This window comes from Vipera ursinii (genome assembly GCF_947247035.1).
Source record: "Vipera ursinii genome assembly, chromosome: 4".
In the NCBI taxonomy this organism is placed as follows: Eukaryota; Metazoa; Chordata; class Lepidosauria; order Squamata; family Viperidae; genus Vipera; species Vipera ursinii.
The window spans coordinates 49,875,985-49,889,920 of NC_139514.1; the positions used below are offsets into that span (position 1 = coordinate 49,875,985).

The window sequence follows — 13,936 nt, forward strand, 5'->3', positions numbered from 1 at the left end:
TGCTTTGTGTACAAATAGCTTTAGTTTTTTCCTACAAATTCAAAGGTTCAAAGGATTCTAAAAATACAAAATACAGTAGGATTCAGTGGAGACACCTAAACATTTAACTGTAAACTATCTGAATCTCAGAGACATGGGTCTTGACACTTTGATCTAGAGATAAGATTTCAACCACCTGTCAACACTTGTTTGACCAAGAGGCCTCCCATTTTAATTATTGCTTTTGCCCGCATCAGCCTATTGCAGTTGTGTTTATGTCGTTGATTGTTAACCTGCCACAATTTTGAACAAATTTGTTTGCAGCCTTTACCTTGCTCACACTAGCAGCTCCCAGGCAAACAATAATCAAATATAATTCTTCATAAAACAAGAAACTGTATCCATAAAATTGAAACCTAGGATATAGCTTTGGCAAAAATACATGTTAGGAGCATGCAACAAATTCTGGAATATTTTTAAACTTTTCACTGTCAAGCATGACCCCATGGGGGAACAAGTTATATATTAGGATAGCTGTCACTAGCCGTTGGACAAAATTAAGTTTGTTATTTATTGCCATCCATCATTTTTTATATCAGATGTCTGCCATACGAAATGTACAGAATCGGGTATTTAGATAGTGCTTAGGCTTATGACACGCATAATCTTTATATCTGTTGTGATGAGTGCTATCCCAGAGGGCAATTTTTCAGTATCTTCTACACAGTGATCATAACTTTTAAAGGGATTTCTCCTTCAGTCAGGAAGACTGAAAGAACTTTCATGCTCTCAGAGAGCGATTATGGTAGTCAACAGCAGCTTAACACCGTCCCCGCCAAATAATTCTGTGCTTTCCCGCAACTGCAAACCAGATGACATGGGCCTTTCTCTCCTGCTTACCTGTTTCATGATTTCAGCTGCTGTTTCATGTGAACAATCAAATATCACAAAGAACTCTCTGCCCCTCTTCATCTCTTTGAGTAATGGCCGAGCATCTTTATTTCCAGAGGGCAATTGGCGTATTTTGATTTTAATGTTATACCTTGAAGGGGCTTTGATGAGCTCTTGCAGACGAATTAGACCTAGAAAATGACATCCAATCATTCATTTCTGGTTAATGAATTTTTGCTGCCATTTATATTCAGCATTTAAATTCACTGTCCTGCAATAAATTTCAGGTTTGCACCAACTAAAAGCTTAATTTGATAGACTGATCACATCTTTCATTGAGAAAATTTATAGATTCTTTTTCTCCCTTTTCTGAACTTTTATGAGATATGCTTTCAAACAAGGTTTTTGGGAAAGCTCTATATCACAGAGTTTTACTGGGGTTGTTGGAATTTTTTTTTGTTTGGTTTTCTATATATTAATCAAAGTCTACATGGGGATTGGCCTTGCACACCCCTGTTTTAAATAATAAAATTCATTTAACAACAACAACAAAACCCCTCCCACTGGCTGGAAAATGCATCAATTTATTTTAGGGCTATATAGTATTTACTCTTTTTCTACATATAGACCTTATAGGACTATCAGACAAATACATTTTTTAGCTTTCCCTCTTAATTTATTTTTTCCAGCCAGTGGGAGGGGTTTTGTTGTTGTTGTTAAATGAATTTTATTATTTAAAACAGGGGTGTGCAAGGTCAATCCCCATGTAGACTTTGAATAATATATAGAAAGCCATAGCCAAACAGTGGGAAGGGCTATGACAAAATTTGCTATCTTTGCATTAGGAATGGTGATTATCCAAGTTGTATATTTCATAATTTTATTTGACATAAAAAATCAAAATTTAATGACAAACTTTGGAAAAATATTTCAGAAGCTCATGTGTTTCATATAAGTACACCCTAGTTTAAGTATTACAATAAAAACCCTCTTAAATATCCAAGATCAATTAAATAGTAAATAAATGGAATAACATTTCATAAAAAAATTCAGCAAGTGAACTGTTGCAATACTCAGCAATATTTTTTATTTTTAAAAATTTTTTGCACTTTTTTATTTTAATAGGGACATATAACTAACAGAAAAAGTGATAGCAAATAAAGAATTATCTATTGATTAAAATAAAGAAAGAAAAGGGGGAAAAGGACCTAAGGGTAGCAATGTAAAATTAATTGACTCTTAAACATTATTAATTGCATACTGTTAATATGGAAATGTTTTGCTTTCAATTTCTTTGCTGGTCAGTTTTCCCCAACACTGGCATGTTCCAAATGTTGTCTTTAGTACCATGGACAATGGCCCTGCTGCCTAGGGAATTTTGGAAGTTGGAATTGTATACACCTTGAAGAGGGCCAGGTTCGGCAATACCAAGATAGGCAGTAAGATGAGGGAGCCAGCCAAATGATGCCCCAGAAATCCAAGGTTCAAAAGGAGATATCAAAATGAAGGAGACATAATGGTGGTGGTTTTAGCAAAGGAGAAGTGGAACAGTCACTCCCAGGTTATAGAGGGAATGAAACTCAGAAAGATTGGAGTTATGCGGTGGCTCAGTGGGTTAGGACGCTGAGCTTGTCGATCGGAAGGTCGGCAGTTTGGCGGGTCAAATCCCAAGTGCCGCGTAACAGAATGAACGCCTGTTACTCGTCCCAGCTTCTGCCAACCTAGCAGTTCGAAAGCACGTAAAAAATGCAAGTAGAAAAATAGGGACCACTATGGTGGGAAGGTAACAGCATTCCATGCGCCTTTGGCATCTAGTCATGCCGGCCACATGACCACGGAGATGTCCTCGGACAAGCGCTGGCTCTTCGGCTTTGAAATGGAGATGAGCACCGGCCCCTAGAGTCAGAAACGATTAGCACGCATGTGAGGGGGAACCTTTACCTTTTTAACAAGGTAAAGGATGGGACGTACATTTAAACTATGGCACAACTAGGTTAGAAATGCCTGATGTTTTGCTAGCTTTGGCCAAGGACAGAAGCAGAGGGAATAAGGTGGTCTATACAAGGTGACTGTCGGTACCAGAGCTGACAAACAACTTCCCATTTTATGCATGACTTCTGTGACATTTCTGTAAACAATTAAATAAGAAATGAAAACATAATGAGGTGCTACACAGGAAAAATAGTGCACAGGTATCAAATGCAGAAATTTAAAGTGGAAAGGATGCTGGAGAAAGTACACACAGTTGAATATTCTGTATGTTTCCTCAAAAAGTAAAGTATTACCAAAAGTATTACTATTGCTATTACATCCAAATGCACACCTTTTTTTCAGATTGAGAAAGCTACTAAACCCTAAATGATATTCCAGTCCAAAAAAATAGAAGCACATTTAAAATGGAATTTGATTTTATTTACATGATACCTGCAGTTTCTAAAATGATATTTAATATTTTAATTTTATTTGTATCCCACCTTTACTATTTTTACAAATAACTCAATGCAGTAAACATATTCAACACACTTTCTCCACCTGTTTTCCCCACAACAATAACCCTGTAAGGTGAATTGGGCTGAGAGAGAGTGACTGGCCCAAAGTCACCCAGCTGGCTTTTGTGGCTAAGGTAGGACTTGAACTTACAGCCTCCTGCTTACTAGCCTACTGCCTTAACCACTAGAACAAACTGGTTCTTCTTTATTTTCTTTTGCAATATTTAAAATTAAAATCTGATAAGAACTTTTGCAGAATTCTTGGGGTCACATTCAGTATCTTGGGCAGACAGATGTAGTCTAGAATGTCAAGCTGAATATTTCTAGCTTAACTGTAAGGAAGGGTGAATAATCTGGTTACAAACATGAATGGATCTGGTTTGCTAAATTCAGTGACTATATATAGGTAGTCCTTGATTTATGAGCATAATTGGGCCCAAAATTTCTATTGCTAAGCAAAACAGCTGTCTATGACTTTTCTTGCCACAGTTGTTAAGTGAATCACTACAATTGCTAAGTTAGTAACATGGTTGCTAAGTGAATTAGGCTTCCCCATTGACTTTGCTTGTCAGAAGGTTGCAAAAGGAGATCACATGACCACGGGAAACTGCAACCATCATAAATACATGCCCATTGCCAAGCATCCAAACTTTGATTGACTATGGGGAAGTTGTTATGGTCGTGAGAACAATGGTCCTAAGTCACTTTTTTCACTACCATTGTAAGTTCAAACTGCCACTAAACAAATAGTTATAAGTCAAGGACTATCTGTATAGAACTCTTTGGTTTGTTCCAACCATGCATGGAAATAATTCTTCCTTTGTGCATATACGTGCACATACATATTTAAGATTTTTTTCATATTAAGTCAAAAGACAGCCTGCAAAGAAAGAGTTTGAATACAAGCAAGAGTTGCCTAAAAGAACCCTTTAAAAAATGGCAATTATGGCAATGAATCTTCAGCAGATTTGTGAATGGACCCATTTACTTTGCTTTGTATGGTTCCCTTTAACATCTGCAGCATAAGAACTGCACTAATAGAATGCAAACTGATGTATAAAACAGCATAAAGTATCACTCTAGTTACTCTGATGTGCCGGAGTGATTGCTCTCCTGCCAGCTATTGTCTTTGCTCAAGGCCTCAGACTGAACTGATAAAACTGACTTTTTTTCCTGGTAGGCTGATTTTCTTCTTTCAGTTTTTAAACATCCACAAGCTAATAAAAAATACAAACCATTATGACTATTGAAGTGAAAATTGTAGAAGCACTAAACAAATCTGGTTTTGGCTGGATCAGGTTTGTGGGGCCCCTGAAAAGACTTTGAATATAAGGGGAGATATGCAAGTTGGCTGCAAATTGACAGCTTGGCTAACTTAAGCTTCTATTACCAAAGAAGCTCTTTAATCATTCCTGAAAGTTATAACAACAGAGAAATGCATAGTAATATCTGCTGTAATTACTGTTTGAGACTTCTTGGCTCAAAAATATCCTTTATCATATGGTGTCCTCAGGAAGAAAAATACACATTATAGCTGCTGGTAAATTTTAATGGGAGAAAATGGATTAATTAAGGAAAAGTCTAATCCATAATGCCTACAGATCTCTTTTCATATCTACAAATGTATTTTTTGAGGTGGCAAGAAAATACATTAAAAGGAAGAAGAGATTGTATTACTTTTCAGCCTCCTCCCTTATCCTTTTGGGTTTTTTCCCCATTTAGCTCCAAAAGTAAATGAGAGCCCGTCTGATGCAAATGTGATCTTGTCATTAGGATTAGAAGGGATCTATCCCTTTGCGATATGCTCTAGCTTTGATTTGAACAGGGCTTCCCACTCCTATATGTTGCATGCTGGGAAGGGAGAAGGTAGTTAATATCATTGGGTGGTTTTTTTCCTCCTCCTGATAAATTTCAGACATGTTGTCCCTTGATATGGTTCCCTGATATTTCATAGCTTCCCGTTTCAAGAATAGAGTCTGAGTTTGGATTCAAATCCCTACTTTGGACTAAAGAAAAGTAAACAAACAAACAAAGAAATAATATATAAGTGCTATGTAGGGAAAATATCATTAAAAGAATTTGATATTCCTAAATTAATCTAAGATTTACAATAGATACAAAAATGGGCCGACAAACCTTCAGGAAAAAAATAAAAATAGAACCTATGGATTACTTGATTGAATGTCTATTCCACTTTCCTCTATTGGCAGTGGTTAAGTGGTTAGAATGCAGTATTGCAGGCTAATTCAGCTCACTGCCAGCAATTTGATTCTCACCGGCTCAAGGTTGAATCGGCCTTCCATCCATCTGAGGGTTAGGGTTAGGGTCTGAGGTCAGTAAAAGGAAGACCCAAATTGCTGAGGGCAATTTGCTGACTCTGTAAACCACTTAGAGCAGGGGTGTCAAACACAATTTCATTGAGGGCTGCATCAGCATTGCGGTTGCCCTCGGGGCCAGGTGGGTATGGCCAGGGTGGGCGTGGCCTGCTGGGTGGGTGTGGCTAGAGTGCGTATGGCCTACTGGATGGGCATGGCCAGCTCTACATCGTTCGCATCAAGGGTGCCTTATGGAGGCCTGGGCAGGAGTGGGACAGATCTGAGGGTCTCTGGCAGAAGGAGGGTCTCTGGGCCAGGGCCAAGGCAATGGGGGCTGTTCCCTCACTGTTTCCAGGATGGCTTCGTGGGCCACATGAAACCACTTCGCGGGCCGCATCCGGCCTCCGGGCCTTGTGTTTGACATGTCTGACTTAGAGAGTGCTGTAAAGCACTATGAAGTAGTATATAAGTCTAAGTGCTAGTGATAGTTATTGTGCCTCCAATTCATCCCTAATTGTGTAAGTGGTCATTTCCTGTTTAGAACAATGGACCTTATCCCCAGGCAAGTATCTAAAGGACAAATTTTCCATAAAAAGATATAACCAGCATCAAATAGTAATGAGACAAAACAAAAAGCATAATGAGCACAACTATAAATAATGTTTTTAAACAATAAGCACCTCCATGAGACTTCTGTGATGAGGTACTATGAAGAATCATGGAGGTCTCCTGGAGGCCTTGCAAGGTGTGGTGATGTCACAAAGACCTGATGAAGGCCTCACAAAGAGCAGCAGCTGCTTCAGCTGGACATATTTCATGGGTAGCAAGAAGAAGACAGAGAAGGTCAGCTGGTGATAGTGGGGGCAACAGGTCTAGCATCAGTGGCAGAGTGAAGGGCAGCTTAAAAGGTAGAGATGAGTGGGGTAAGTGAGTGGTAAGTGATTTTTCCTTCTTGCAAGAGGTAGTTGGGCTGAGTGTCAATAATTAGCCCAAGGGCAACCATTGAATTTCTGTAGCTGAAGACTAATTCCAGCCTGGTCTTCTTGCAACCATAGTTGTTTATGGTGAATACAGCAGAAGAAGGCATAATGCTTCCACAAGTTCTCATCTAATAATTATGCAGGCAGAAAATCAGGAGTATTTCCGTTAATATAATATTTTTAAATGTTTTGCGGTACTTACTTGTACTGTCTTCATATACAACTGTTACTATCTTCCAGTTGTAATGTAGCACCAAATCTAAAACTGCCCGGCTGATGGCTGCATAGTCTGGATAGAGGTTGATGTAAAAAGAGTCTTTGAGATCCACTGTTGGATGTTTCCATCGTGTCTGAATATGTGGAACTTCAAGTGCATTGCAGATAGATTGTACTGCACTGACTGATGAGCTGTGGGATGGTCCAAATAGTGCAGCTACCCCCAGAGCAAGCTGGTCACATGCTGAGAGAGGGGGGGGGAAGGAGGGAAAAGTAATTACCCAGCAGAAAAAAGGGAATTATGTAATCAGTGCTTCACTGTTTTAAATTAACCAATGATGCTTCCTGGCACAAAATTCATCATACAAAATAAATAAGAGAAATTAAAAAAATGGTTTTAAACTTATTACCTTTAAACTGGGCTGGATTCAAATCTTCCATTTCTGATGGAAGATATGAGTCAGCCAAGAATATAATAACATACTTATTAAATAAAAAAAATTATGAATGGCAAAATAGTTACAAATATATAACAGTGCAATAGCAGTGAAATAATTTCTAAGAATAAATACTTGGTAAATTGCTACCCAAGGTATCATAATTTGTTTTAATCTAATTATGGGAGTTCAGAAAAATATTCACTTTGGCAAGATATTTTGATTTTACTGAGATGTTTATGGAATTAAGAACAGAAAGTCATTGATAGGGCCCGCAACTTGGGCATCCTCCTGGACTCACGACTCAGTTTGGAAGATCATATAGGAGCCGTGGCCAGGGGGGCTTTTGCCCAGGTTCACCTGGTGCGCCAGTTGCGGCCCTATCTGGACTGAGATGCCCTACGCACAGTCACTCATGCGTTCGTGACCTCCCGAATAGACTACTGCAATGGTCTCTACATGGGACTGCCCTTGAGGACCACTCGGAGGCTTCAGCTGGTGCAGAATGCGGCCACGGGAGTTGTGATGGGAGTTTCCTGATACTCCCGTGTAACACCGCTTCTCCGTGAGCTGCATTGGCTTCCAGTTGCCCTCCGGGTGAGATTCAAGGTGCTGGTGATGACCTGTAAAGCCCTAAATGGCATGGGTCCAGATTATCTTAGGGAGCACCTGCTGCCAGCATCAACCTGAGTCCTCAGGGAATAGGGCGGTATATAAATGTAACTATAAAAACCTCCCATCGTCCTATGCGCTCCCACAGGGAGGGCCTCCTCAGGGTGCTGCTAGTCAGGGAGTACCGGCGGGCGATCCCCAGGGGGAGGGCATTCTCTGTGGGCGTGCCTGCCCTATGGAATCAATTGCCGGTGGAACTCCGGATCTCCCCCGACCTTTGTTCATTTCGCCGGGACCTAAAAACCTGGCTTTTTGAGTTATCTGGCCTGGACTGAGGGGTTTTAAGGTTTTTTAAATTCTAATTTTAAACTTTTTAGGGCTATTGATTTAATTTAATTTTATTTTAATTTTTATATTGTACTGTTTTAATTTTGCCCTGTAAACCGCCGAGTCCTTCGGGAAAAGGGCGGTATATAAACTGAATTAAATAAATACATTAAATAAATATTAACTATAGGTACACTAGTATTAAACATTGAATCAAGTTTTTAAAATGTCAACATCTAGTAATTTTAGTTTATTTAATCAGCTATGTTTGTTGAGAATTTTTCAAAAAAAGGCCTAAGCTCAGAATTTTAAAACAATTATAACAATTTTTATTGATCTAAACCCAATTTTGAATATAATATTTATGAGTAAAGGTTTCAATATATCTTGATGAACAGATAAGAGTAATTGCTTTATCATTTTCATGTAATCATAGATACACTAATTCCAATTAATTCTAATTTCTACTCTGGATTATCCTATGTAAACACATTTTCTGCATTGTATACACACAGAAAGTAACAATATATTTAAAAAGTTAACAAGAGTTTGAAATATCAGTGGAAATATACAGTTTTTCCACACACACAAACATTTTTAGGTATAACTACGAATAACAATTTTGTCTGACATATTGTCTCCAGATATAAATGGATACCATTCTATTTTTTAAGAAGATTTGATTTAACTACTCTATAATTTTGACTGGTTGATGGATTGATTATGTGCAATCAATGTGCATTGAGTGACTTATGTGCAAGTCATTTTTGACTCCTAGAGACCACACTGATAGATTTTCTCCATGACAATCTGTCCCTAATCTGGTCTTTCAGGTCTTCCAATGGTGTATTCATATCCACTCTATCCACCTTTCTCTTGGTTGTCGTCTTCTCTTTCCTTCCATTTTTCCCAGCAGTAGAGCCTTCTCCAGAAAGCTAGGTCTTTGCATAATGTTTCCAAAGTAGGATAATTTGAGCCTGACTATTATTTTTCCTTCTTTTAAACACTCAGAACCCTCAGAAAATCAGCCTATACTATCGTTTTTATTTTGTCATCACAGCATTGGACTATTGTTTGCTTTTGTTGCCCAATTTTGGCAGTACAGTGAAAGAGTGCTATAGGATTGTATGTGCTCTGTGGGTTGTCATTTCCTGAATTGAGGGTATTATAGGTACTCATCTAGGAACCACCTGATTTTGTTCTTATGAACCAAGATCAGCCAGCATAATACAATTATTCAAGATGATTCAGAAACTGATTACAAGATGTTGACAGAGGATTGACATAGAACTGTTATACACCTAGAGCATATTAAATTACTTTGCTAATGTTTTTGGCAACATCAGCAGACTAATCTGATTAAAGTTGGAGGCTATGCATTTGTCCCTTCTTCCTTGAAAATTCAGAAGTTCTTTAACAGGCACAATGAAATAATAAGGGAATTTTCAAATTGTTTCAAATCCCAGAATCAAATCACAAGTCCACTCTCTGGTGATAGAAAATTGGCTGTGCTTGAGCAAACTTTTTTCTCTTGTGGAACCCATCAAATTCTTGTGGAGCCCCAGAGTTCTGTGGAATACAGTTTGAAAAGTCCTGCTATAATATATGTGTCGAGAATAAGATATTGAGTAAAATTAATGAAAATGTCAGTTTTCAATCTACACTGGGAAGATTGAACAAATAAGTATCCAGTATTAGATCTTTCCTATCCAACCTCAATCTAATGAGCCTGGAGGAGATTATAAAGATGAGTTTTATTTATTTATGTTTATTTTATTTGTTATTATTTTTAAGAGGTTTTTAGCAGAATAAAAGCAGTGCAAATTTTGAACTGAAGACAAACTGAATAGGGGGAAATAATAAGAAACTGAAAAAGAAAGAAAGAAAAAAAGAAAGAAAAATGTAGTAAAGTGGCAATATTAACAGTTATAAGTACATTTCTATTTTTATCCTCTCTAAAATGACATCATAATTTCCTTATTTTTGTATTCTATCCTTTCTAATCATCAAATCCACAAATAACCAGTTTCCTTTTTTTTCAGCAAAAAGTCCATTAAAGACTTCCGATCACTAATAAATGTAGTCATTAATCTTTCTTTAAGCAAACAAGTTAATGTTGACATCTTTGCTAATTCCATCCTCTTCACCAACCATTTATTTCTCCATTGTGGGTATTTCAGAGTCTTTTCATTTTTGCACATATAGTAGTCTCAAAGTGGTAATCATATATGAAAATAATCTTCCATAACTTTTTCTAATTGTCTAATAGTACCAGCAAAAAAGTTCTAATTGAATATTAGTCTTTAAAATTCTTTGTATCATTATATGTATCTGAACCGCAAATTTTCTGGCTTTTTTACAAGGCAATTAGTTATGAAAAAAATGACCCTTCCTAATTGTCCACATTTCCAACAAAATTTGAAGTACCTTTATATATTCCAGATAATTTTTTTGGAGTCATATTCCAATGGTATATCATTTTATAAAACTTTTCTTTTAAATTATAATGTAATGTGAATTTCAATCCTTTCAACCACTGTTCAAATAATATGTTATAGCCAGAGTTCATACCCCTTTTTACGATATAGTCTATTGCTTATTATTATTATTATTATTATTATTATTATTATTATTATTATTATTATTATTATTATTCCTATCTTTCAAATTTCAGCAAAAGTTTATAATTTTAGCAATTTTAATATTGAACAATAATTTAAATGTTACAGATAAGGTGTAACCTTACCTTTTGCTTCATTGAGACACTTGAGGTGTACTTTAGTAGCCTAAAGATGCTCTAACAAATTTTTACTGAATGACATAAAGAAACTGATAGTCTTTATAAATACAAGATTGGGATTCATATAATAGGGTAAGCTACCTTAAGTATAGAAGGAATATAGTTGCTGGCCTAGTATAAAAACATAAAATAAAGGAATAGCTAAGTCTCATGTGATTTATTATATATCTCCAATGACAACAAAGATAATTAAGGGTATATGATTGTACTTAAAACATCTCATAAATCTAAAGAAGTTCCTGACACAATTAAGTCATCAATAAAACCAATCAAGCAAAAGCTGAAAAAGAATAAGAGAAGGCTATATCTTCATTATGATACATACAGCAGGTATGTCTGATCAAATTAAGGTAATGTCTAGGCAAATGTTCTACATTAATGTTATTGCCAGTAAAGCTCATAACATTACATGGTTAGAATGGTTCTAATATATACTTAGAATAAAGGTATTTGGGATGTTTGAATTAAATGTCTGAACAATTTTTCTTAATATGATAAGGACATTGGATACACACATCCTAGAATCCCAAGATACTAAACTAAGAGGAATTTTAATTTTGTAAAGCTAAATTAGGAACAATGTCCTTCAAAATGCATGTACTCTGGGGGAAAAATTGAGACGTGCAATTTTATCAAGATAAAAACTAAGCTACTTTACAACCCTCGCCCTAACTAATTATTCCTCTATTGAGAAACTAATAAAACTTTGAAATACTAAAAATAGGGATCATTCTTCAGATGTATTTATTAAATTTATATGCCGCACATCCCACTGTTTTATTTTATTTTTTTATTTTTATTTTAATCCCATTTATATCCCGCCCTTCTCCGAAGACTCAGGGCGGCTTACAATTTAAAGCACAAATCAATGTGCTTAGCAATAGCCTTCATTCTATGTATATGCCTGCTTATTAGGGCTTCCCACCCCCCAAGTGGCATTATTACAAAGTCAGCTTATTGCCCCCAACAATCTGGGTCCTCATTTTACCTACCTCGGAAGGATGGAAGGCTGAGTCAACCTTAAGCCTGGTGGGATGCGAACCTGCACTAATTGCAGGCAGCTGTTGAAGTGACAATTATATAATTATATATAATTGGTTTGATCTCAGAGCATAAATCAATAAAATAAGTAATCAGATATAAATTAGAAGGGACAGTGGCAATGCCTTCATGAAATACAAATGGTTTGGGGTGCAATTATGAAAACCTTTAATTTTACAGAGAAAAAAAAGAACTTAGTACTGTTTAGAACTTTTAGAGTTCTACAACTGTAAAAACAAGAGGATAAAACAAGAATATGAATAAAACAACTGAAATAATTGTACTAGTACAATACATAGTATAAAATTGCAATAGCTGGCTCTTTAGTTTAGAAGAATAAGGTATGATTGGAATAAAAATAATCCAAATTGACAAAGGAAATTAAGTAGAAAATGGAAAAAAGATTATAATGGCTGATTTTGAATAAGATATATTAATCTACTATGTAAAAGCCAACTGCTCAACTAGAACAAGAAAATGTTCAACATTAAAAACAGTTCCATTATTATTAAGAATTTTGTATTTATAAATGATATGTTTTAGGAAATTAAATATATTAGAAAAATATTAAATTTTCAAAAAACACAAACAATTTAAAAAATAAATCTAATAACAGTTCAATAGCACTTTAAAACAATAATGATTATGAATTTAATAAACTTAAGAATTCTTAGATTGAAAGCAATGAAATAAAACAAAAAACTAAAGAGCAACCTATTACTAGCATTTAAAAACATATGCTGAATTCATGATAATTTTAATGAATTGTACATATTGTATTAACCCCAAAACATATAACATTAATGGGTACTTTTTGTGACAAATTACATTCATGGTCCAGGAGACTTAAAACTATGAAAAATTATCCTTAAAAGCTAAAAGGATTTAAATCACATCAATTTCTAACAATTTGCACCTTATATTTATAGTCTCAAGTCTTTAGTTAATGTTTTATAATCATTGTTTCCCAGGTTATAATTTTAAAAGTTCATTATTAATGTTCATTATTAACATTTCCTTTCCACAACATGAGATCCCAAAGCCAAGTGTTTAGGCCTACAAATATTTAGAAAATTATAGCAGATTATTGGCCAAGAGTGACAGCCTAGCTGCTCATTCAATAGAATTACAAAACTGTAATTTTATTTAATACCTTTAATATTACTAATTTTTAATTTTTTTAACATGTTTACTATTTATTTGTTGCCATAAGCTTACATGGTACTTTATATAAGGACATAAGCAAAAGTGAAGTACTTGCAATCAACAGAGAGTGGGCAGAGAGAAGATTGGATATAAAAGATATGAGGAGAACAATTGTGTCTTCACACAGTATTTATATTTCATTCCCAAATTGTTAGACACATTTAGCTGTTTATTATCTGGTTCCCCAGGATGCCTGACAAACAGGTAATTAATCAATTTATCTTTTTCTGGAAAAGGTAACAATACACCAAAAGTCTTGTCTCATCAAAAAACAAAATGGAGACTGCAGTATACAGAGAAGGGGGAGGATCTGTTTGCCAATTTATTCAATAAATAATGGCTTCTAAAGTTCTGCATACCTAATAGTTTTATGAGCCATTATATTTAACATGTTTGCCATGCTGTTTTGAGGCATGTAATTATTATTTAGCTTAAATGCAGTTTTTATTTTTCTAAAATAAAATGAGCTAAATCTAACTTTTTTCTTTATTAATTGTTAATTTAAATGCTAAACCCTTCAGTTCTACTTTTATATTTTATATTTTTGAGATTAAAACATTTAAGGCTGAACTTATAATGCAGACCAATCTTCTCCAATCTTGTGGAATCCAGAAGTGTTGGTCTTCATTTCCAAAATTCTTAT

The 13,936-nt window shown here is 35.4% G+C and overlaps 1 protein-coding gene across 2 annotated transcripts in view; it reads right to left on the reverse strand.

Moving 5' to 3' along the window:
• Positions 1 to 13,936, reverse strand: part of GRIK1 (glutamate ionotropic receptor kainate type subunit 1) — a 161,636-nt gene that overhangs the window by 62,280 nt on the left and 85,420 nt on the right. For both annotated transcript variants that reach the window (XM_083361817.1, XM_083361816.1), the window contains exons 3-4: positions 6,857 to 7,114; positions 880 to 1,061 (exon numbers count right to left, since the gene is read on the reverse strand). In XM_083361817.1, coding sequence (XP_083217943.1) covers positions 880 to 1,061; positions 6,857 to 7,114 — 440 coding nt within the window. The remainder of the gene's footprint in view (positions 1 to 879; positions 1,062 to 6,856; positions 7,115 to 13,936) is intronic.